The 26815-nt window shown below is 37.8% G+C and overlaps 1 protein-coding gene across 1 annotated transcript; it reads left to right on the forward strand.

The window, feature by feature from the left end:
• The first annotated feature begins 1821 nt into the window (after positions 1-1821).
• ret (ret proto-oncogene receptor tyrosine kinase) lies at positions 1822-26632 on the forward strand. The gene is made up of 20 exons (XM_034682723.1): positions 1822-2219; positions 10543-10785; positions 10961-11251; positions 13427-13665; positions 13757-13952; positions 14037-14236; positions 15503-15785; positions 18253-18384; positions 18672-18782; positions 18900-19013; positions 19138-19382; positions 19470-19617; positions 19706-19813; positions 19890-20104; positions 22434-22556; positions 22642-22712; positions 23254-23391; positions 23510-23609; positions 24664-24811; positions 25663-26632. The coding sequence occupies exons 1-20, from the start codon at positions 2150-2152 to the stop codon at positions 25818-25820; spliced, it is 3333 nt and encodes a 1110-aa protein (XP_034538614.1). The 5' UTR covers positions 1822-2149; the 3' UTR covers positions 25821-26632.
• Positions 26633-26815: the final 183 nt, after the last annotated feature.

Consider the following 26815-nt stretch of genomic DNA (forward strand, 5'->3'; position numbering starts at 1 on the left):
AATATGAAATGCAGCAGTCCATCATGAATGAATAAGAAATAAGAACGTCCAAACTTCAGAGATTATGAATGCTCCTTTTTTCAGCCAACATGTCTGCTAAGCTCATGATCCACTAACTGCAAAATTATCAACTCAACCTTAATTATATAACACCTTTCATACAAGCATGCAGCCCAACGTGCTTCATGACAGAAAACTACAGAAATTAGTGAAATAATAAAATAAATAATTTAAAAAATCTTTCAAAATAAAATAAAACAATACAGTAAAACCAATTAAATAAGTAAGGGTAGAAAGCAAAAGCAAAAATCAGTTAAAGTTAAAAAAAAATGAGATAAATACAAGAACTAAATGGATAACTGAATAAAAAAGATGATTATGTCATGCATTGATCTTGTTTGGATTTTCCTTGTTTTAAATATCATTTATAGATTCTCTTGAGTTTCATGCCTATTGTATTTCCTCCCCGTTTTTATTCTGAGTTTTAAGTTATCCTATGCATTTTGTTTGTTTACTGATCCATGTTGTATTCTTGAGTTTTAGTCTAGTCTATTGTGTTTCCAGTTTAGTTTTACTTCCTGTTTTTGTGTGTTTCCCTCCCTTTTGATTGACCTGACTAGTTTCACCTGTGTCCTGTGTTCCACAACTTTTGTTAATTACTCTTTGTACTTAGTTCCTCTGTTTCCCTGTCCTGTGTTGGATCATTGTACCCTTCGCCTGTGTTCTCTCTGTGTTATATTTTGGACTTTTTTGAATTTAGTTTCTTCCACATTTTATTAAGTTTTTATTTGTAACTTTTGTAAATTAGATCCTTTTATTCTAAATCTGCATTTTTGGTACTCCATCCTTTTTCCCATCATGACAGAATAAATGTTAAAACAATGATTATATTAATGCTAATAAAAATAAACCCAAGATAATAAATGTGGTCTCCCAAACCATGATGATCAGTTTTCGTTGAATTTACTGGATTATATCAGAACATCTGTCTTACAAGACTTAGATTCTGTCTTGTGAAAACTTTACACCAGCAACTATTTCCCCATGCTGACTTCTTATGCAGTGCAAGTGGACAGCACATGTAAACAGTTTCCATCTTTACTCAAAATAATGTATCCTGGTGAAAGCAAAGTGTGTTTGTCTAATCCACGTGAGACAAACTGAGTGAACTAGCAGGTAGGACAATGCTGGTTCTATGTTTTCGCTTCTGAATCTACGGTGAACCTCCTCCACCCCTGTGCAGCCCAGTGTTTTTGCTCTATGCAGAGACATTGATTTGGGAGTGATTGCTGTTTGATTGAGTGGTGTCCTGCCCTGAGGAATGTAGCAATGCATCACTACACACCATGCAGTCACTGAGAGATCCCTCAATGTAACACAGCCTTCAGAGAGACATGAGAGGGTAAAGGTCCCGAACTGTTTGAACACATCTGATCTTACTGTTTTGAGCATGTTTAGTGTCATTAATCAGTAAATACATATAGTGAACAGTGGTGGAGGGCAGGGCTCTGCAGTAAAAACCTTAATTTAGTTAATATGCTGCCTGTTGCAAGGGTTTGTTGATGACTGGGATTTAGTTGTGAGCAAAAACGTAAACAAACAGCTTATATAATGAAATAATTATCATGTTCATGCACATTTCATCCATTAATGATAGTGAGAATGTGATACTGAAGGGGTGATATAACTGATACTTTGGAAAAACACTGCTTGCACCTTTAAAAAAGCATGGTCATACATTACTGTATGATAACTAATAATCCCCCCTGCAGAGTGTTAATAGCATGAATGAGGTGTCCTTACATTTACTCTCATTTCCTGCATGTTTTGGTCGCCTGCTGCTGTGAAAGCATCAGGGGAGTGAGAAGGCCAGTGAAGCAGTAAACCCCCCTTCCCCTCCTCTCCCTCTCCTCCTCCCCTCCCTCCCTCCCCCCCAGTCAGCCAGCCAGCCCAGCAGCAGCCGGTGGAGGAGCACAGCAGCGCGTCTATGGGACACCGAGGGGCTACCAGGAGCCACGGAAACACGGGTCACACACTGGTTTACGCGGCGTGTTTTTTTTTTGTTGGCTCGAGCTGTTTTTACCGTGATTTAAAGGAACTTTTTGGAGTCTCGTTTTCACTGAGAAACTTTCACTTATGATTCGCGAATATGAGGTCAAGTTGTGGTTTCTCTCGGGGAAACATCGTTTTGATGGTGGTGGTGCTGCTGCTGCCAGAAGGTAAGGTCCATCATCATCATCATCATTATCACCATAAGCGTTACTTTCATACATGCACAAAATGATGCAGAGAGTTTTAGGCCTATATGCATGTGTTGCACTGTGTTTGGGCAATGCATAATTTCCTTAAATGTTAATTAATAAAATATAGTTATATACGTCTAAAGTGAATCAATCAGTCAATCAACTAATCATCAATCAATCAGATTTTAATTATAAGCGTCATTTCATAAGAAAAGTTGTCCCTCAAATCAACAGCGACTGTTTGCCCCATGGCTGCAGCTGTATCAGATAGTCAGATGGCTTTTTCTTGAGCAATTCAAGGACAGGATTATTTCCACAGAAGGAGACCTGACTAATATTCAGACTGTTCTATAGGTTGGCCTGTTTCCTTTCCCCGTGTGTGATCACTTATTGTGTGGAGGGAAAAAATACAGATTGTGTTTACTTTTGCTTTCTCTGCTCAGTTTAAGTTTAAATTTAAAGAAAAAATAAATATTCAAAGCTACTCCTGCAGTCAGAGAGCTCTTATTGAGTAAGAACAGGCGAAACTGGATTTGTTTGGGGATAAGCTTTAATTTAACAGAATTTAAGATGCTCTGCAAAAATTACAACATGATGGAAAAGAGGAGAAAATGATGCAGAAAATTTAAGTTTTTGAGTTCAAACAAACAGACCAAATATGGAATCTAAGGGGAAACTAAGAAGCTGCACATGTGTACATTTTAATTTCCAAAATAAGTTTCCTCTCATGGAAACTGAGGGAGTTTAAATCATATTCACTGAGCTCACAGACCAAGGGCAGAATACCCAGCACTCCTTTGTTTTCAGAGAGTGATACAAGCTTTGGGCTCAGACTGTTATGCGTGGTATGGCACATTGAAACCTTGACTCAAATGAATACAGCCGTATATCATAATATCATAATCCCACTCACAATCCCACACCCCAACTGTACCAACACCGTCCTCCCCATGCAAGCTATGTTTAAACCTTCGCTCACAGCTCAGGATTGTGAAAATACAAACGTGCTGAAAGTACGACACATGTGAGGCTCCTGGTTTTGATGTTGGACTTAAAAGTAGTCTTGAGAGGAATTGTTTTCAGTGTTTCCATATCATAGTTTATTTTGGTAAGACTATCATCTCAGTGTTGATGGTTGAGGGTGTTGCTTTTAATGTGAATTGCTGCAGACAAAGGGCCTGCACAGACGCCCAGGGGAGCAGTTTCTATAAATGTTTGTTAAATTAACACATAAAGTTGAGCTGTCTGGTATTTGTTCGCTGTAATTGAAAGGTGCTGCTGGATATCTAATCACTCATTCAGTATGACGTTCCTATCACGTTCCTTCTTTACATTTCCACGTCCGTCGTTCTTTGTTCTGCATGTATTTTCACTGAAGTTGGCATTTTTCCCGGGGTCTTTTGTCTTTAGTCGACCACAGTTGGTTTAGTTTCATTTGAATGTCAAGGACATGATGGTAATTAATCTACACCCTACGCAACAGTGGCTCTCCTCACCTGCCTGGGTGTTACAACAAAAGACCTACACTTGTTTGGAGAGGCGAAGAAGCAAGCTGCAGGCAGGTGTGCAGCAGATGCTCCTATATCTCTCTCTCTGGGCAAACATTTGCTGTTTGTTTTGTTTAGGAAAATATCCCCTGTTATATGACTGCGCACAACGATCAGATTGCAGGTCGTTACGTTTACTGCTCTCTGTTTAGTTTTGCTGTACAGTACTTGTTTTTGCTCTTAAGTGTATCTCTGACTCATTTGTCCTAGACGCTCAACATGCAAACAGTATGAAACTTGATTGTACCTTTTGGGAAATTCTCTTAGCTGACACTTCTCTAAGAAGAGGCCCAATGTCAACATAAAGCATGGATCTGTTTATGTTCCGATGTGACCTTGTTACTGTAGCTCTTCCAGTGGTTTGCACTCTGACCTTTAAAACCTTAACCCGGCCTGATGACCCTGCAGGCCCTGAAGAATCTAAGTTTGCAGAGTCTGCAGCTGGTTTTCTATCATCATTTTCATCTTTTGTGAAGGGCAGGACCAATAAATCTCATGTCTGCTCATTGATTGAGCTCCTTATTTACTTAAATGATGCAGTAAAGATTTTGGCTTGTGCAGAATGCATTATCAATCTTGTGACTTTTATACTCTTGCTGTCACTACCTCTGTTTTAGAGGAACTGGTAAACATCGTGCTCAAAATGGTGTGCTGCTGGGTTTGTCTTCAATATTCTGCTGTGAATTCTTGCTTCTTTTGTAGCATCATCTATCTATCTATCTATCTATCTATCTATCTATCTATCTATCTATAGATAAAGATATAGATATAGATATAGATATAGATATAGATATAGATATAGATATAGATATATCTGATAACAGATGGGGGGACACCACTTACCGTTTTATGACAGTCATTATGAGAGTCTTGGTCTCAGCCTCTATCTCTGGTTGTTTCATTTGGCGCTGCTGGCATTGCATGGATGCTGTTCTTACCTGTCAAAGCTCACTGCCTTATCCTCTAGTCAGTTCAGGGTCACATTTCCCTCTAGTGCACAGATACAATCTAATTTGCTGTGGTGAAAGGACAAAGAGACATTGATTGAAATTTTGCCCTTGGGGCATTTAGTCCCCTCGTTTCACGTGGGTCTTGACAAGTTATTTTCCAGTCGCCTAGCGATGCACGCTGTGTTTGACCCATCATTTGAAACAATGAGCAAAACAAGAACAAGTGGAGCTCATTTAATGGTGTGTGTGACACTTAGGACATGCATGTAGGTGAATGTAGTATGTTGTTTACTATAGATGCTGACTGTATCAGCATATCATTTATAAATGCTATGTAACATACACTACCAGTCAAAAGTTTGGACACACCTTCTCATTCAATGGTTTTATTTATTTTAATTATTTTCAACATTGTAGATTAATACTGAAGACATCAAAACTATGAAATAATCTGGTTTTGCCATAATCTGGATTACAACAGTAGTCAAATAGGACTATCCATTGTGTTCTAACCCTACCTCTGAACAACACAACTGATGGTCTCAAACACATTAAGAAGGCAAGTCATTCTACAAATGAACTCTTGACAAGGCTCATGTTAATTAGAAACCATTCCAGGAGACCACTTCATGAAGCAGACTGAGAGAATACCAAGAGTGTGCAAAGCTGTCATGAAGGAAAAAGGGGGCTACTTTACAGAATCTAAAATATAAAACAGATTCTGCTTTGTTTAACACTTTTTTGTTCATTCAATAATTCCATATATGTTCTTTCATAGTTTTGATGTCTTCAGTATTAATCTACAGTGTTTCAAATAATCAAAATAAATTAAAACCCTTGAATGAGAAGGTGTTTCCAAACTTTTGACTGGTAGTGTGTATTTCAGTTTACTGTGAAAACAACAACAACAGAACAGTGGGGACAGATGAAACCCTCTGCCCTGCCAGAAATAGCATTAGTGTTGGTTTCTTTACCCTGGAATCACTGAAGGTCCATTTGTTGGATCATTTCCTGAAGTGAAGAGGGAAAGCATGCTGGAAATTATTTTTCCTTCACCCTTTGTGCTCTCTCTGTGTCCGTGCCAGGAACTCCTCAACGTGCAGGAAGATCAGCACTCTGTGAGTTTCTGTAAACGTCTACCTGATCACTGTCAGTGTATCACCTGATGTGGTGGGACGTCATGTAACACAAAGTCAAAATCTAATCATTCAAATCTTTTTAATATTCATTAGTTGAATTTTATTTTTCTCAAATGGAACATTTCACTCAGTAAAATTGTACTTAAGTCATCATTTTTGATAACAGCAAAGCTTTGTGAGATGTTCAGCTCTGAGGCTTAAACAGATAGCATTATGGACTTATTGATTATGATGTTTGTTTCATGGCACATTAAGAAACCTACCTGCTTCACCTTTTCTTCTTCATTTGATCAAATAATGTCTTTGATGAAACATTTGCTGAATGTTCATCATGACAGGAATGTGCTTTTTTTCCCTAAATAATTTTCTACAAATTTAATTGTTACATTATATATATAATTTATTGTTAAACTGTAGTTGGGCACATGTACACGTTATAATAACATGGCTGTGCACACACGTGGTTTTATTGTGCATCAGAGAGGATTAAACGCACGCAGGCATCAGTCTTGTTTCCAGTCTCATCCGTGCAAACAATCAGCATCCTACATGATTAGCACTGTCATTGATTAGCATGATACACAGCAACATGATGCAGCTGCAGCTGACCTTGGGAGAGAGAGGATGAGAGCTGAACTCTTACCAGAGGAACTCCAGACTACCAACAAGATTAGTGAGAAAAATATTTATATAGTTTCCTTATCTGCCATGCTGCTGACATTGATACTCGGTAAAGACGTCTGGGTTAGACCTCTGGTTCTGTTTCATTGAGACTTAGTGACTGGATCCATAGTGGTAGGATTACAAGCCTTTGGTCAGTGTAGCACATGAGCTCATAGCTGGTAAATCAATCAGCTGAGGCACACATTGAGCTAATTGAGTTCCTGTCTCTGTCTGGGACAACAGAAAGGGCACCCCACCCTCTCAGCTCTGACCAGTCCTGGACTCACCGTGGATGATTGAGCACATGGTCTCAGGATCTGTGATGAACGGGTCATTTTTGCCCTTCCAAAGTTAAAAGACTAAAAAAGGGTGAACATAATAAAAGCAGAGTGAGGTGACTCCAGGTTTTGGAGACGTGACAGCATGTGAGGCGGTTCAGCATAAAACTGTAAACTCATGGTGGTGTTGTTTACACACTTGGAGTTATGGGAGATCTAGTTTGTTCAAAATCAGTTTGTTTTTTTAACATGAATGTTTCTGAGATGTTTATTAAGATATGAATTTGAATAAAACCTGCAGTGTTATATGAGTTATATGCACGGGAGTGAAAGGTAATTAGTGTTTCCCATCATTCTTGCACACCCTGTGGGGAAGGAAAGGTGGGTGACTCATGCTTTGGCTTCACAGATGCCATGTGCTTATAAAGATGCCTTCCTAATCTATTAACCTAATTGGTTTTGATATTTCTGCTTGGTTTCTATTGGCATCAGTCCTGGAAAGAAATTTAATTCTGAATGATAAATAAAATAAGATTTCTTGCATTGATTCCAGCCACCATGGCAAGCTGCCAAGGCCATTATTGTTCAGCTCCCATTAGGTAACACGTTGCATCCTCTGGTTTTGTTTGCAGGGCTCCTGTCATCTGTTCGGTTTTAAGTATGACAGCAGCATGTTCTGGATATCTGTACATGTTGATTTTTCTGAATTTGTGTAAAAAAAGAAGACAGATAACTCCTGGTTCTCAGCGATGTCAATAAATGAATCCAGTGTCTTAAAGAACCAGGACAAATCTGTACAAAAACTACACCTTACAAAGTATAATGATGAATAAGCTGTAGTTTTCCACCATCTGTGGACCCATGTTAGTAACACAATGGCGCCATCTAATGGACATTTGAAGTATAACACGTTCTACCAGATTGCGTTGGCAGTTATCATTTCCTTCCTCTGTTTTTTTTACATCCAGATAACATGTTATTTGTTCATGTAACTGCTGGATGTATTTTTGAAGTAACAGGTAGTTTCAGAGTAATATTAGCTTAGAGCTTTTTAATGACAGCGTCTACGCCTCCTAACATCCTGCAATAATGAACTCTTTATTCTGTTGGAATAGCAACAGTGTGTGAGCACAAATCAAGTACAGAGGTTTCAAACAATCTCTGTTTTATTTATTGTGTTCTTAATTTGAAACATGTTTTATACTCCTTTCACCATGAAAGATACCTACAGTTTGATCAAATCCTAAATTCCCTTCACGGTGGATAAATCAGTTGTTGTGTAGACATAAAGTCTGATTCATCAAGAAACTTTATTTTGATTGTCAAACTATCCCTGTGTCAGTTTCAATGAAGCCTATTCTTATTTAATTTTGTAGAGTGTTTTATCAATTTGTTACAAGCCATTAAACCTCTTCACTGATTTAATAGTCAAGATATTTTCCTATATTGCTCCGTGTTTTAGATTTAATGTAGTTTTTGGCACATCTGAGGGAGAAAGTTGTGATGCAGCTGTGAGATAGCAAAACCATTACCAATGACGTACAACATTTTCCTGCACAAACATTCTCATCCTCAGACATAAAGGCCCATGAGACATTGTTATGGTTCATTCAGGCTGTGAATTTACTTTATTATTTTATTATGTATTTATCTTATTTATTTAATTGTCTATTTAATTATTGTATTTATCTGATATTTTTTAACTTTAACTGATTTTTAATAAAAAAAATCTACCCTTACTTATTTCATTGATTTTACTGCATGGATTTTATTACATTTTTTTGAAATTGAATTATTTTTGTTATTGGACAGCAGTTTGTTATACAGAGCATTGACGTATAAGAGAGAGAATAATGTTCATTTCCTCCACAGTCCTCCGTTTTTAAAGATTATTAGACCTAAATACAACCTGGGGGAGACAATATGTTTACATTAGAGTGAGTATGAAGCATTTCAGGGAAATATAAGTGACAGAAAATCACACACAAAAACAAAATAAAAAAACATGTAATTAGCAAAGAAAAGACGGCCCCACCGGGCCCTTGAATGGAATCATCCACAAAATCTGTCTGTCAGGGTTTTACATACTTAGTCCACTTGGTCCAGAGTTGAATAAACGCATCCTTCTGAAGTCGTAAACAGAAAGTAATCCTTTCCATAACATAAATATAATTTACTATATTAATCCACTCCTGTATTGTGGGAGGTTCAGGAAGCAACCAGCATCTCGCAATGGCTTTTTTACAAGCACAACTCAAAATGGTGAACAAGCATTTATCAACAGGCCTATCCTGAAGATCTACATCTTGTAAGAACAATGCAGTAAATTGTAGGGGCATGTCAATGTTAAATAGACTTTTTAATAATCTATTGAACTCTATCCAGAAGGGTCTTAACACTGGACATTCCCAAAATATGCTTCCTGAAACCCACACAACCCCAACACTTTGAATCCCCTCCTGTAAAATGAGCTTTCTGCTTTGGTGTGACAAAGAAACGAATCAAACACTTCCATTCAAATTCCTGAGAACTGGTACATTTCCACTGGAGTCTACACACATCTAACCAAACCTCATTTTGTATCAACAAATGACCCTCTTTCTCCCATTTCTCTTTGACATATCCTGTGGTTTGTGGTTTCTTTATCATAAATCAGTTATAAAGTTTAGAACTTACACCTTTATTTGAGTCATTCTGGTAAGCATTAATAATCTCAAAATCAGATCATCAAACTCTGTTTTATTTATTATGCTATGTTCAAAATGACCTGGATTTTATTTTATTTTGAAGTTTTTTTTTATGATCTCCATCTTCTATCTTGTTTTAGCTTTTTTATTTTTTATTTTACCCATTTCTGTTGCTTTCTGACTTTCTGCACTTTTAGCTGCATGTTTGTTTGTATGAAAGGTGCTATATAAATAAAGTTGAGCTCTTTTGATAGATTTAGGAATTGGAAAGTCTTTATTTCTTTCTTTAAAAAAGCACCGCAGCTCTCTTCAGGATATGTATTCCCTTAAGGACGGCCTTAATTTAACCATCAGCTTGTCCTCCTATCGTCCAACCCCAAGAAATTAAATCACGTCTGAAACCAGAGCAGAGGCCTCATCTGCACAACAGGAATAGTAAATCTGGTTTTGCTGCCTGCTAATGACATTAGTGTGTTCCCTACATGGTTGCCTACCGTCGTTAAAGAGGAACACAGCAGGGATATAATTACAGGAGAAACACTCGCGTATTCATTTTCTTGTAAAACATTCAGGACGTATTGATCTCTCCAACAGACATGCACCCACACTTCCATCTGGCAGATAATGATTAATTCCTCACCATCTCCTGTTACCTCTTGTAATAGAGTCTCTCAAGGTGAACTCAAGGAGGATCAGAAAACACGTGGTGTTGAACGTATGACTAAAGAAGTTATAGATATTATAATATAATAATGCAAGAGCTGTGTGATCGCCAGTCACACCGATGTAGACGGATAGATGGAAGACATGTCAGTGAAGTGAATACGTTTACTTTATGTGTTGACTGTTAATCACAGCGGGCTAAAGGTTATTGTCTGGGCTGGACAGACAAGTTTCTCCCTGCTCATTCTCATAGCAGTGAGAATCGCCACTCAGGTTTCATTTTTCAAATACGTTTCTTTAATTAGAATCTCTCAGTGAATCACTGCTGCTTGTATCCCTAACATCTGGCCCTGTCACATCTTATTTCTGCAGGAGCAGCCGGACTGTACTTCCCTCAGAATGAGTACATTGAGACGGTGTATGTGGGCCAGCTGGCAGGGACTCCAGTTCTTCAAATCCACGCCATGTCGGACAGCCAGTCTGAGCAGCCGCACTTCTACCTGTGCTCGAGCCCTCTGAGACGTCCGGCCCACAGCTCCTGGTTCAATCTGGACGTCAACACTGGAGTACTGTCCTTGAACAAAACCTTGGAGGAGAGCGACTTCGCCTTGCTATGTGAGTTTGAGCATTGTAATGGAAATGAAGAGTCCCTACACAAGAGAGGGTTGTAGTTTATTGATATTTATGTTCATTCTAATAAAGCTCCTGCATTCAGGACCATAATGTAATTGTGCATCACTAGAAAAAAAAAAAGCACTGTGTCTTGATTCTGCTTTGTGTATCTCATCAGCACAAAAGTCCTGGTCTGTAAAGAAGTTGTTGCTTCATGCCATGGTGTTACGGAGCCCCCAAAAAAAGTCCCAGTGCCCCAGATACCCTGCTCGGATCATCCTGGACTTCGTCAACTCCACGATACCTACGTGTGATCAGACAGATGTGAAGGAGCTGTGCTTCCCGCACAGAGACACCTCTAACCCCCACATCATGGAGAACAGGTTCCCTCAGGCTTTACGGCAACTGAGGCGTCTCACCAGACTCACTGTTTGCCCCAACTACACCATATCATACGACGTTGAATCAGGTTAGAGATGCTTTTGTTATTTAAAAGTTTAACTGTAGAATAACTGGACTATGACTCAAGACAAGTTTATTTATAAAACAGCATTCATACAGAGAGCAATTCAAAGTGCTTTACAGAGTTAAAAACAAAAACCAGAACAGTAACAATAAACGCAAACATTTTAAAAGCATTTCAACAGCTTTCAGTCTTTTCAGCATCCCATTAAGCAGAGACAATGTTTGTTTTGTGCGGCCAATTATATGTAATCTGTTCTCTCTGTACTTATACAGTACATACTAAAAAGTGTTGGGTCTGTTTTTAATTGGGAAGGATCTTTATAAGTATTCAAATCCCTCCCTGATCTGAAATCCATAACTTGCAGAGTCTTACTGTCCTGCCGGACACAGAATCACAACTGATCTTGTCTGAACGGAAATGAACCTTTAATTATCGATTCATCTCAGAACTTCTTCCCAAGGATTAAGAATCACACATTGAATCTTTTCTGTGTCGAGTCCCATCCCAAAGGTGGTTCAGACCTCTAGAAACCCCTGCAAGGTGCCCGACAGCCCAACAACATCTGATTTAAAATATGAAACTAAATTGTAAAATATCCAATTTAAAATATGATATTAACTGATAGAATATACTATTTAAAACATGACACTAAATTGTAAAATATCCAGTTGAAGATATGACATTAAATGATAGAATATAGCCTACTATTTAAGATATGACACTAAATTGTCAAATATCCAATTTAAAATATGACATTTAATTATAAAATGTACTATTTAAAATATAACACTAAATTGGAAAATATACCATTTGAAATATGACATTAAATTGTAAAATATCCAATTTGAAATATGACATTAAAGCTGCTGTGAGGAACTTTGTTTTTTTATCAATTCTGGCGCCCCCTTGTGGCCAAGGGAAACTTCTTATCTCTTGTCCTATACATGCAAAAGTAGTGTTTTCAACAAAAACCTCATCCTGTTGTCTTTTAACAGTCAACTTTATCAGGCAATGTGATTATTTTCCATGAAAACAGTCAGTAAAAGCTGGTTCTGAAGCGAGATGTCCATCATCTGGTCTGAAACCTACCCCCTTAGGGTGGTTTCAGGCATTAAAAATGACAACAGAGAAGGTGTCAGTGTTGCTGCTGATGGTCTTGTTTGCTATTGAAGGTCATAAAGAGGCATCAGTATCATTTTCAGTCTGTTTCTCAGCCAGTTCAAAACTCCTCACAGGGCCTTTAAATTATAGAATATTTAAAATATGACATTAAATAGTAAAATATCCAATTTAAAATATGAAATAATATAGTAAAATATACTATTTAAAATATGACACTAAATTGTAAAATATACTGTTTAAAATATGACATTAAATTGTAAAATATACTGTTTAAAATATGACATTAAATTGTAAAATATACTGTTTAAAATATGACATTAAATTGTAAAGTATCCAATTTAATATACGACATTAAATTATAAAATATACTATGTAAAATAGGTCACTAAATTTTAAAATATCCGATTAAAAATATGACGTTAGATTGTAAAATATACAATTTAAAATGTGACAATAAACAAACATAAGCATTAAAAGATAACATATTTTAGTATATAAGAACAAGAAAGTGAAATGAATTCAAATGTTTGATTAAAACTCAGTTTGTCAAAAGAAATTAAAAGAAAATCTTCAGAGTTTATGGAAAGTTTCAAAAGTTTGTAGTAAAAGGAATAAAAACTAAGGGTTTGCGTCCATTAGAGATTAGAGTAATCAGCGTGAAAGAGGAATGTTTGTAGTCTGCACTTAATAGTGGTCAGAGTCTGGGCTTGTCTTGTACTATCTGGGAGGTTATTCCAGGTCTGTTCTGCATAATAACAAAATGCTTCTCCATGCTTTGTTCTGACTCTTGGGAAGGTCAGTAGGCCGGCCCCATGTGTTCGTAATGTCAATTAAGACTGTCTGCTGAGTCTGTGCTGGTCTAATGGGACCAGTAGCTCATGGTCAGTCATAGTGAATAACTTTAAATAAAAATGTCTCTTTGATTATTTCAGCATTTTCCTTTTTACTACTTGTGCACTAATTTAGTGTTTTACTGCCAACTACACTCTTAACATCTCTGAGTCAACACTACTCATTTAAACAGAGGCCAAATGTCTGATGTGTTCTTGTTGACAGACGACCCAGCACCGTTCATTGTGAATGAGAACACCACAGAGCTGATGGTGATCTCCTCATTGGACCGGGAGGAGAATGAGCGCTACAGACTCCTGCTGGTGTGCACTGTGAGGACAGACACAGTCATCACTAAGGTGGAAACATCTCTGGAAGTGTTTGTTAACGATGAGGATGATAATGCTCCGTATGTGAACGGATCAGACTCTACAGATATTATCCTCAGCTTCAATCGGACAAAGGTAAAAAAAAATATAAAGATGTTTTTTGAAAGTTTTGGGGACGTGATTTGATCTTTGAGTCACATCTCCATGTACTTTTTTTTTTCCTAAGGGTGGCTCGTTCGGCACTCTGTTCGTCTTTGACAGGGATCTGACCCCCATCTATCCCATAGACCAGAGTCACAATAAGTATGTAGGGACCTTTCTCAATGCTGACCCCTGGACAAAGGAAACATTTGACATTAAAGGCACCTTCAGTGAAAAAAAAGCTGCTCACGGAGGCGTACGAGAGACAGTTCACAACTACCGTGAGTAACTGAGGTCCACACGAATGTTTCTGTTTTTTAAACCACTGTTGTCTCAATCATATGTCTCATGTTCTCTGGGTTAAGAACTCGTCCTGAAGAGAAACCTGTTAGTGACTGAGAACCACACCCTGCAGCTGGACTACCTGGTCAATGACACCACCTACCCCGGTCCAGAAGGAACAGTGCTGCTGCACTTTAATGTCACCATCTTACCGGTCCAGATCCGCTTCGCCAACATTACTCAAATGTTCTCACTGACACGCAAAGCTTCTGTCTATGCTCAGGTAACATCACTGCTTACTAGCTGCTGCTCTGTGTGCACATGTTTCACATGGCAATGAGTGTGTTAAAGTATTATTGGTTGCTGTAAAGGTAAACTGGTAAACTGGCTGTAAAGTGTTCTCTCAGTGCAACAATATTTCAGAGGCTTACATTTTAAATGTTACAAACTGTCTGCCCATTACTCCATTGCTTATACCACATGAAATAACAACAGGTTACAATGACTTACAGAGCATTAGCCTATTGTTTTAATCATTGATCAGTCCAAGGTATAGTTTTGTTATTAACTATCCTTCACTAACTCTGTCTGCGCTCATGAGCACTCAGTCAGAAAGACCAAAAAAAAAAGCCCCAACTCAGCAACCTAATTTCTCTAGAGCTGAATATCAGTCAATCAATCTTTATTTATATAGCAACAAACCACAACAAGTGTTATGTCCAGACTCTTTCCAAACAGAGCAGTTCTAGACCGTACTCTATGTTCTATTATTAACAAAGACCCAACATCAAGACAGGATAAGATCCAGTCCCATCTTACAGACAGGACTCAGTCTGATCTCATCTTAATCCACCATGAGCAGAGCACTTTGCAGCATTTAGCAAGTTACAGTGGCAAGGACAAACTTCCTTTAACAGGCAGAAACCTCCAGCAGGACCAGACTCATGTTAGACACACATCTGCTGAGACCGTGTTGGAGAGAGGGATAGAGGGAGATGAAGAGAGAGAGAGAGATGATAGTGGTGAGACGGATAGTAGTAGTTGTAGCAGCTGGAGTCTGGCACGTCCACAGCAGCAGAGATCCAGAGGAACCTACAAGACAAGGGAGCTCAGGGACACGAGAAAGGTATAAAATCATTTTTAAAAAGTAACTGTCAGTTCATCAAAGTGTGACTTCATGCTCTTCATAATTTTGCTTGATAGCGAGAAATGAGGAAAGGGGTCGCTAGGTCGGAGCAGAGATGTGTGAGGAGTTGCTCAGAGACAGAGGGCTCAAACATTCTGCAGTTACTTGATGCACATTAATCAAAACTAGTTTATGCTGGGGTGTGAAACAGCAGAATATGGTATGAAAGTATGTATCAACATCATCCGAATACAGTCCACCTAATGAATCTAGAAGAGCCAGTTTAAGTGTGCTACCTGAGTACCTTTGTGCATGAATGTGAGCACCTTTACAACAGTCCTTAAACGTACTCTTATGCTCCTGAAGTTTCCTCCTGTCACTTCCATTAAAGAAAGTTCCATCCCTTGTTCCATCTCTTCTCAGGTTGGTAGAGTCTGTGTGGAAAACTGTCAGCAGTTTGATGGATTCAGTGTCTCTTACCGACTCGAGGTACCCGATAAGAATATGTCTGCGAGTGCACAAGCCTGCTATGCCGCTGTGAGCATCACCCAGGCCTCAGACGAGATGTGGGGAATGCTCTATGTGAATGACTCAGAGGCCCTGCAGAGACCTGAATGCCAGGTCTTGCAGTACCTAGTTGTAGCTCAGGAGCAGCACACAGAACTGGAGGCCAGCACACAGATCCACATCATACTAGACGGTGAAGGTGAGATCGCAATGGTTAACTTCAACTTTGACGTCAACTTCTTCACATTATTATATATTCTGCTATCATTTCTAATCAACGCTGTCTACCTGCTCACAGTATGGGGCGCTATTTGTGAAGTTGTGCACACTGAAAATAACACAAGCATTTCTCCACATTTAGCTCTAAGGGTCATAAAAACATAGTGTGAATTTTTAAGTCACTTTTTATCAGATGTAGAGGAATATTTGTCATCTTTTTCACTTTACTTTAGTCATGACAAATATATTTAAGATAAAACCACTGTTAAATCTTTATTCTAAATATAAATCTAATTGTTTAATGTTAAATCTAAATGTTCAGCCTTAAATCTAAATGTTAAACCTTAAATCTAAATGTCAAATATGAATATAAATGCTAAATATAATTTTGAATTGAAATATAAAAGTTCAACGTTAAACCCAAATACTAAATATAAATGTTAAATATAAATGTTAAATGTTAAATGTTAAATATAAATGTTCAATGTTAAATTGAAATGTAAATTTAAAATGTTTAATCGAAATGTTAAATCGAAATGTTAAGTTTTAAATCAAAATGTTGAATTTTAAATCGAAATGTTGAATTTTAAATCGAAATGTTAAATTTTAAATCGAAATGTTACATATTGAATCTAAATGTTAAATGGTGATCTACAATCCTAAATATTCAGTTCAAAATGCAAACTCTCACAGCCGCCCAGTGGAACTACCAAAATAAAAGCTTCATAAAGGGATGCAGACTCAGCATTACCAACTAAGCTTGTCCATACCATAGACTGGATCAGTACTGACTCTTGTGAAATCTCTTAATGGCCTCCAAAACTGCCTCCAATATTTTCTGCTGAGTGTACATTATGGATGATGGGCAGTCCAGCTAGTAGCCCAGAGGAGTCACTTATCCCAACAGACTATGGTTGGGATACCTGTATCCCTATATGAAGCTTAATTTTGGTACTTCAACAGGGAGGCAGTGTGAATTTGCATATTCAGTAAATATTTTGGATCACAGAACAACATTTAATATTTAGATTTTACATTTATATATATATATTAAATAGTTAGATTAACATAACCAGCACACAAGGTCTCAAAATCACTAGCTCGACTCTTCTCTTCTGTTGCCCCTAAATAATGGAATGAATTGGTCAACTCCATTCGATCTGCAGAGTCCCTCTCTACTTTCAAAAGACAGCTAAAGACTCAGCTCTTTAGGAAGCACTATGCACCTAGCTTGACTGTTCTCCACTGTTGTCCCCAGTGGCAGATCATGTCGTCCAGCTACAATTGACTCACACTGTCCTGCTCTACTCTGGGAATCTGTGTTCAGGTCTTGAGTGACCCAGCACTTGGTACTTTGGTCATTATTGTGGTGATGTTAATTGTTGATGATGATAATGGAAGGTCTTAAATGGTTTGGTTGCTTCATTGTAGATGTTCCTTATTTTACAAAAAAAAAAAGAAAATTCCTTACTTATTTTTGTTCATTGCCTTTACACTGCTTGGCAGTACCTGCACCCAAATTGACTTGAAGCACTTTGTTACTCTTACTGATCTTGTTTCCTCTTGTCTAGATCTTTGCTTGTGTTGTTCTTGTTCTCGTATGTACGTCGCTTTGGATAAAATCGTCTGCTAAATGACATTGTAACATTGTAACATTGTAACATTGTAACATTTAACATTTATATCTTAAATTTATATTTAACATTTAATATCTATATTTATATTTAACATTTATATTTAACATTTGATATCTATATTTATATTCAACATTTAGATTTAACATTTGATATCTATATTTATATTTAACATTTAGATTTAACATTTGATATCTACATTTATATTTAACATTTATATTTAACATTTGATATCTATATTTATATTTAACATTTAGATTTAACATTTGATATCTACATTTAGATTTAACATTTAGATTTAACATTTGATATCTATATTTATATTTAACATTTAGATTTAACATTTGATATCTACATTTAGATTTAACATTTAGATTTAACATTTGATATCGATATTTAGATTTAACATTTAGATTTAACATTTGATATCTATATTTATATTTAACATTTAGATTTAACATTTGATATCTATATTTGTATTTAGCATTTAGATTTAATAGTGATTTTATCCTAAACATATTTATTCTGTCAAAAATAAATGTAAAAAAATATCTCAAATATTTCTCAGTGTGTCAGAATGTTGCTGTTATTTCTAGTGTGCACAACTTCACAAACAGCGCCCAGTATTACAGCAGGCTTAGAAAAGGCTAAATATTTCACTTGATTTCTCTGAATGCAGTGATCACTTGTTATCATTATATTCAATGGGTGATCACATAGCAAGAGAACATGCTGACTCATGCAAAGTTTTGCCTTCTCCTAAGTGTTATTTCTCTTTATCTCCATGTGTCTGCTCGGCTCTGTCGTACATAGCAAACAAGGCCAGTCAGAAGGAGCAGGTTTTCCTGTCCTGTGCAGAGAACAGACGTCGTGGAGACTGTGAGTCTGTCCGGGGCCTGGGGGCGACGACAGGGAGGTGCCAATGGAGGCAGGGCAGTGAGAAAGGTAGGTTTTATTTCACACAGAGAAACTTATAGAAGCTTTATTTAAGGGGTTTAATATTTCAACAGCAGTGAATCATGTTTACATTATCAAACATGAGACCTGGAGTGATCTACTTATGAAATTTAAGTAGACCTGAACATTGTGCACGTCTTCCTTGATGGCTTAGGAAGGATCAAAGTTTTGCCTACTTGTTTCATCTTTTTTGCAACCAGGCAAAGAATCTGATTCACTTCCAACCTTTGATTGTTGTTGAGTAAATTTCCCTCTCTGTTTGGTTCTGTTTGCAGGTATCTCAGAAAATTACTCAACCTGCTCTCCTGACCTGCAGACTTGTCCAGATGGCTTTTGTGATGCAGTTGAAAGCAAAGACTCATCAATATGTCCACAGGATTGTACAAGTAAGGGGAAAATAATACCTTGCTTTTTATTACACTTTTATTCTGAATACTTTTAAAGTTGATCTCACCATTTTGAATGTTGAATTTACTTGTATCCCACTCCACTTGTTTCTTAAGAGGAAACTGTAATCGGAGGACATGAACGAGGCTTGAGGAATGGCATCCAGGCCGGCTATGGGACCTGCTACTGCTACGCTGAGAGATGCTTCTGTGAGAAGGAAGACATTGAGGGTGAGTGTTTACATTCTGTAATACTGTCTCCAATAATTCCCAATTCAAAACTTCTAAAGAATGAAACAGAAATGTCTTGCTGCTCTCCTGAACAATGATTGTGTGAACCCTGTTTTCCTTTCAGAGATATTATGTGACGACATGTGTAAAACCGTCATTGCTACGGCACTGCTCCTCTCCTTTATCGTCTCAATCATCATGTCATCATACTTCATCCATCGGTACCACAAGAACTCCTCCAAGCCTCCTATTGCCTCTGCTGAGATGACTTTCCGCCGGCCAGCCCAAGCGTACCCCATCAGCTTCCCTGCAAACAACTTGAGACGAGGCTCGCAGGAATCCATCGAAACGGACACCTTTAAAATACCTGTGAGTTTCTTCTTACAGCTTGTGAAGGACTTAATGTCAGCCAAGATCTGGTTAAGACATCAGAAATGCTTCTATGTTTCCCAACAGGAGGATCCTAAGTGGGAGTTTCCTCGTAAAAACCTCGTACTTGGCAAGACTTTGGGTGAAGGAGAGTTTGGGAAAGTCGTCAAAGCGACGGCATTCAGGCTGAAAGGAAAAGCTGGTTACACGACTGTGGCTGTAAAAATGCTTAAAGGTATGATCAATAAAAAATAATTGTCTTCATAATGAGTGAATATGACAAGACATGAATCATTACCATCCCTTCTCTTCCTTCATGCCAGAAAATGCGTCCAACAGTGAGCTGCGAGACCTGCTGTCAGAGTTTACTTTGCTGAAGCAGGTCAACCATCCTCACGTCATAAAGATGTATGGAGCCTGCAGCCAGGACGGTAAGACCTCAGTCTGCCTGCCAGAGTTCAACAGGTCATGTGAAACAGAGTCTAAGTGCTGCTTTTCTCTGAACAGGCCCGTTGTATCTGATCGTGGAATATGCAAAGTATGGGTCACTCCGCAACTTCCTGCGGGAGAGTCGGAAAGTTGGCCCGAGTTACATGGGCAGGGACGCCAACCGGAACTCCAGCTACCTGGAGAACCCAGACGACCGGGCCCTGACCATGGGGGACCTGATCTCCTTCGCGTGGCAGATCTCCAGAGGCATGCAGTACCTGGCTGAAATGAAGGTATTTCTCAAAAAGAGACGGTCTGTATTTTATAAAGGAAATGTGTTGTTTTATGAAACAACACATCTCCTTTGTGAATTGGAGCTTGAGACAGAGCAGATACCTGGTACACAATTCATGGGGCTATTAGTGGCAGCAGTGAGCTCCCCTGTGAATTCACTAACACCAGCACAAACTGTACAGTAAGAGTGAAGTGCTTACCGTCTGCTGAGAGCTGGAGGTAATTGCACTGTAGTATCCATAAGCACCATCACGCTCAAACTCCTCAGTTATCATGACAAAATAGACGGAGCAGAGTTATAGCTGTTTGCTCCTCTCACTAACATCAAACACTGTTATTACCAACTGGAACATAGTATTACCCATGAGGCTCTTATGGTAAGCCTATTAATAAATTACATGCAGTCATCCTCAGTGAATAAATCGGCCCACATTCATGATATATCCTGATTAGCCTCATTATTTTTTCCAGGCTGTAAACATGTTTATTTCTGCAATAAAGATCGTCTTTTTGGAATTGGTGTGTATGTGGTTTCCAGTACTTCTGGTCCCAGCCTCAAGCGGATCCTCGATGAACTGCAGTTTTTAACACTTCCGCATTGGACTCATATTTTAAGACTGGAGGTTTCCGCTTGGTCCCAGCCCACATGAGTGTACTTACTGCCAGACCACTATGGACAAATGCATCCAAGACCCATGTGGTCTGAGCATAGACTGTATGAAATATGGACGTAGTATCCGTGACGTCACCCATCTGTTCCTGAGAGCTGTTTTGAAGCAAATCGACGGCAGCAGCCATATTGGTAATGCGGAACTCAACTAGGCAGAGTGTGACGTAGTGTGAGTCTCTTAGCCAATGGCTATGTGTTCCCGACCGGGAGTCACGTCAGTCATGTCCTTATTTGGGCAAAACTCATAATCTTAATATCTTCTTAACAATCACGTTAGAAAAAAATTCACCCCCCGTACAGTGTGTGCCATTAGAGAGATTAGCGTTGTAGGGCCAAGCCGTTTTTTGAACCAGGCTGTAAAACATGTTTATTAATGCTGCAAAGATCGTCTTTTTCCCATTCATGTCTATGTGGTTTCCGGTGTTTCTGCAGCCAGCCTCAAGCGGATTTTTTCGATGTATTGCAGTTTATATCACTTCCACATTGGCTTCATCGTTTGAGACCGGATTTTGCCGCTTGGGTCTGAGTGATCTTGTCTCAGCATGCATTGATATGCGTTCACAACTGTAGGCTTGCTGATGCAAGGTGTAATAGGGTTTAAATCGATAAATGGTGCAAACCCTCAAAATTCGTAAATTAACCAGATCAGAGTCATGAACCGATTAGAAAAAAAGTCATACATTTAAGAGAATTAACTCAAAAAATGTACAAAATTAAAGTTAAATGATGTATGAGAATAAACGTGTTAATTTACTTCATTGAAGTTGTGAATTCATGAGGAATAAGTTGTTAATTTTTGAAAAAACACTCTGAAAATAATAATACGTCTAAAGGCATACATTTACAAGAATAAAGTTGTAATGGTACAAGAATAATTGTATTTTTATGAGAGTGGTGTTTAATGATAAGAGCAAAAAGCAGAAAATGTGTTGTTGATATGCAAGTGCTGCTTTGAGGTGCTGTGTAGTTGTTGCCGCCTGTATGTGGTGTCCTTCAGCGCAGGCAGCTGGATGCTCTTCTGATCTTCCCTTTCAAAATCACATGCTAACCATAATTTAACATTATGATATCTTTCATTAATGTAGGACTTTATTTGCCTTAATTTGTGACTTTATTCTCATATATTTATGATTTTATTCTCACAAGTTTTTTCCAAAAATGTCCCTTTATATGGCCTTTGTCACATTAGAAGTAAACAACAGCACTCATTGTGTAATGTTAAATAAAATCAATATATTTCTTTATAAAGTAACAGAATATTTTTCTGAAGCATTCCTGACTTCCCAAATTTGTAGCAGCACAATGCTACAATTCTATACTAATGGAGTATTTGTGTTTTCTCTGTTGGCCCTTGGTTGTATTGTTATTGTTTTTACATATGTCTTCTTACCACACAAACATCACTGTAACTTTAACAATACAGATATAGTCAGGTTGAATCATTAACACACAGTGGTCTACTAGCATCGTCAACACAGCCACCGGTTTCAGAGTCCTCTCAGTGACCAGTGGTGCTGTGATTTGGTTTGCAACAATCCCAATTTTAAACACACTTGAGCACTTTGAAAACTTTAAGTTGGAGATCCATTCTAACTTAAATGTATTAAGTGTAAGCAGGTTTGTTTTTATAACCACTGATTGACACTTTGGTCTGACAGCTCGTTCACAGGGACCTCGCAGCACGAAATGTCCTCGTGGCTGAAGGACGGAAGATGAAGATCTCAGACTTTGGCCTTTCAAGAGACGTGTACGAGGAGGACTCGTATGTCAAGAGAAGCAAGGTACTAAGACAGAGAAGTTGTCATGTTAGTGTACATACCACAGTCTGTTAAATATAAACTAACATGGTCTCTCTCTGATTTCCAGGGCCGTATACCTGTTAAATGGATGGCGATAGAGTCCTTGTTTGATCACATCTACACAACGCAAAGTGACGTGTAAGTTCAATCAGCAATTAGAGGGACTTTCTTGACAAAAATAAGACAAGATTGATACCACTGTTATTCTGTATCATAAATACAAAGCTTACTTCAGCAGCTGGTTAGCTTAACTGAGAATTAAGACTTGAATTAGCTGAAAACTGCTTGTCTTGTTACCATCATCTTATCTGTATTTTTGGGTCAGGTGTTTCTCATCTCCCTCTTGACAGTAAGATATAGATTCTCTTGAGGTTTCACATCAGGCCAGTTTGCTTGTCAATCAAGAGCAGTAACATCACGGTCAGTAAACCATGTGATGGGAGTTTTGGCACTGTGGGCAGGTGCTAAGTCCTGCTGGAAAAGGAAATCAGCGTCTCCATAAGGATTGTCAGCAGATGAAGCATTAAGTGCTCTAAAATCTCCTGGTAAAAGCTGTGTTGACTCTGGTCTTCAGGACCAACGGCAGCAGACGACATGGCACCCCAAACCATCACAGACTGCAGAAACTTCACTCTGGACTTCTAGATTAGTTTCCCTGAGCTTCTGTTTTTCCTTTCAGTTGGTCCTTTGGCGTGCTGCTGTGGGAGATAGTGACCCTTGGAGGAAATCCATACCCGGGTATTGCGCCTGAACGCCTCTTTAACCTGCTAAAGACCGGCTACAGGATGGAGAGACCAGAGAACTGCTCAGAGGAAATGTGAGTTCTATCGTTTTCCATTAATCCTCTTGTTTCTACTTCAGTGCAAGAACTTCCCAACAGGACATAAAGTCAGTCATGATTCTTACACCCACTGTACCATCAAACTCTCTTTCAGGTATAGCCTCATGATACGATGCTGGAAACAGGAAGCAGAAAAGAGGCCGTTATTCTCAGACATCAGCAAAGAACTGGAGAAGATGATGGTGAAAAGTCGAGTATGGTGATGCTACACAATACAATATAATATGTGACATTAACTGATGTTTTCTGTGCATTACTGGTAGGGCTGGTTAAACAGCATGCCACTCCCTTTGGCTCATAAATAAGAAAAATAATAAATACTAATTCTACTATTACTAATAAGAATGATGATAATACTTATCATCATAATCATCATCATAATCATAATAATAGTACTAAAGAACACAATAATATTATTAATAATAATGAGCATAATAAAAAAATATTAATCATTATAAAAGAACAAAATAATAATAATGATCGTAATAATAATGGAAATAAATAAAAATAATAATAATAAAAAATATTTAAATAGTGCTTTTCAGAACACTCAAAGACACTTTAGAAATACTGCTACTAATAAAATAATAATAATAATAATAAATAATAATAATAACAAATACTAAAACTACTCATAATAATTATAACAAATATTAAAACTACTCATAATAATAATAATAATAATTATTATTATTATTATTATTATTATTATTATTATTATCATAATCATAAAGATATTGATAATAATAATAACAATCATAATAATAATGTCAGTGATAATAATAATAACAATATTACATTTTATTTATATAGCACTATACAGAAAACTCAAAGATGCTTTTTAAAACATAATATATTTATATATTTGAGCAGTATATAATTATATACTGGACAACGTTAGGGCTTTCTGTTAAGAATCACATAGACACAGACATTATCTCTCTCACATTGCTTCACTTCAAAATGAGTCAGTCCTCCAGGACCCTTTAGATACCAGGATAATGTAATCATAAAGCCTACCCATTAGGCCCCTGCTGTTGAAGTGAGGTGAAGTTAAGGACATAATACAAAAATTCCAGATTACAATGTGCTCGTTTTTTGCCCCTTATAAAAAAGAAGCAGTGGGCATGTCCCATAAAGTAATGAGTAGAAACATTGTGCAGGATCTTTTTAGTAGACTGTATTTCAGCCTCTGCCTTGTTTACTGTTAGTTTTCAGCCTAATCACACCTTGCTCTGCTTCTGTCAGGATTATCTGGACCTGGCGGCATCCACACCAGCAGATGCCTTGCTCTATGATGACGCGCTCTCTGAAGAGGACACACCCCTTGTGGACTGTAATAACACCCCTCTCCCTCGAACCCTCCCCTCCACATGGATTGAAAACAAGCTCTATGGTAGAATCTCCCACGCATTTACCAGATTTTAGAAACAGAACACAAAACTAAAGCTCACTTTGTTTTGACAGTTTGCCTTTGGCTTTTCCAAAGTTGCATCTCTGTGACTTTGACTTTCTGTTGACATATCTCCCATTTCCATTGTAAATGAGAGGTTTAGTGTACAAAGTTTGTGTTGACCTCTGTCTTTGGTCTGGACCTGCTTCTAATGTACATGAACACTGACTAAAATGCTACTTTGTACATCTTTAATATAACACCTTCATTTAAATTGAAATGCTACTGCTTGAGCACATGCTTTATGTGCTTTAATCTTAAGATGGTTATTTATTTACTCCATCACACCTCCATTAGTTTCATTCTGTATTTGTTTCAATCAAGGGAGCATAACATTTGAAACAGGTCCATGCTTAATCAGTCTCTCACTGTGTTTTTTATTTCAGATCGTCTTACATGTCCTGTCTTTTTAATGTGTACATTAGCAGTTGATCATAATGATTTCACAATGCTGAACAGAGACACAGTAAAGCTCTTGAATGCAACTCTCCTGTGAGATCGATTTAAAGTTAAGAACATATTGGATTAATTTTTGTCAGCTTGCATTTTTGAAAAGTAAGAGGAAGGCAGCTAGAGGTCGAATACCTAGTCATGAGCAAAACTAAAGCCTCAAAATCTTAAAATTAATGATAAAAATAAAGTGTGTCGTATATGACTTCATGCAGCGTTTAAAGAGCTCTGACTTCTTTGAGTCTTGTTTCAGAGAGAGATGGCACAGAGTTTGAATTGGGAGCCTTACTGTACACTGCTTGTCTTTCCCTGCGTTCAGAAAAATGATGTGTTCTCATTTTTAGGCATGTCATACCCGAACTGGCCAGAGAAGAGCCCGGTACCACTCAACAGACATGATGCCACTAATCCAGTCTTTACAAGATATGCCAATGATAGTGTTTATGCAAACTGGATGGCTTTGCCTTCACCTGCAAAAGCTGTGGACAAGTTTGATAGCTAGACAAGCACCAACCCTGTTGAAAAGTTGACTGTATATTTGTATGTACAGTCAACTGATATGTATATTTCACAAAGACTGTATATATGTTATCTGATACTAAAGTCGGTTCCCTTCTATTTTTGTTGCACGGTGTTCAACAGTTAAATGGGGTCAGTCAAGTGCAAAAGCAGCTGGATCAATATAGGCCATGCTTCATTCAGCTCTTTAGTATCACTTATTACCTCATTGGTCATGTTGGCCAAGTAATAACACTGCATGACTGTTGTACCAGATTGTATGCCAGTGTAAATGTCTTTTAAGTGCCTGTGCTGCTTCTACAATAGTCTCGAACTATGAATGTGCCACTGCAAAGATCTTGTTCCAGCCCAGGAATTATTGGGGACATATTTACCATCACCTGTTGTAGACATCAGGGGTTGAGTGGACGAAAGCAAAATGCTAAACATGTTCTGAAAATTTAAAGTTTCTACTTAGATAGTGCCCTTTAAAATGTCAAGGAGCTTTTTCATGTTTCTCCCACACGATGATTCATACCGTTCTTGCCAAAGAAAGGACATGTTTAGTGAACACTTTTTGTTTTCCGTGTCTTTCTTTTGTACATGAAAAATATCACCTCATGAGAGCTACTCCCGTGTAATGACATGAGACGTAATGTAAATTGTGACCATGTCTTTTGTCAGGCTGTTCAATTTTTGATTCAGTGTATTGGCAGTCTTTATGGAAAAGTATGATGTGAACTAATAAGTGTTATCACTGTTCTGTCGTTATTATATGATTATGTTCCAAATAAAACTTAAAACCAGTCACTTGAAGTTTGTCTGTTCTCTTCACATCTCTGAGTTGTTTATGTTAGGGATAATGTATGGTTAGCAGGTAGTTATGGGAAATAGAATCTCAACAGGGAGACCTGTAACCTTTATCTCTAAAATCCTGGAGCAAGTAGTGTCTAATAAGCTCTGTGACTTGATTTTAATGTTCACATCAGTCCCACATTA

The sequence above is a fragment of the Notolabrus celidotus genome, chromosome 4 (assembly GCF_009762535.1).
Source record: "Notolabrus celidotus isolate fNotCel1 chromosome 4, fNotCel1.pri, whole genome shotgun sequence".
Classification (NCBI taxonomy): domain Eukaryota; kingdom Metazoa; phylum Chordata; class Actinopteri; order Labriformes; family Labridae; genus Notolabrus; species Notolabrus celidotus.

Coding starts and splice junctions, on each gene's coding strand:
- ret (XM_034682723.1), top strand. CDS start 2,150: ATGAGGTCAAGTTGTGGTTTCTCTCGGGGAAACATCGTTTTGATGGTG. Junction 10,786..10,960: donor GAGCGACTTCGCCTTGCTAT/GTGAGTTTGAGC, acceptor GTATCTCATCAG/CACAAAAGTCCTGGTCTGTA. Junction 22,713..23,253: donor TACACAACGCAAAGTGACGT/GTAAGTTCAATC, acceptor TTTTCCTTTCAG/TTGGTCCTTTGGCGTGCTGC.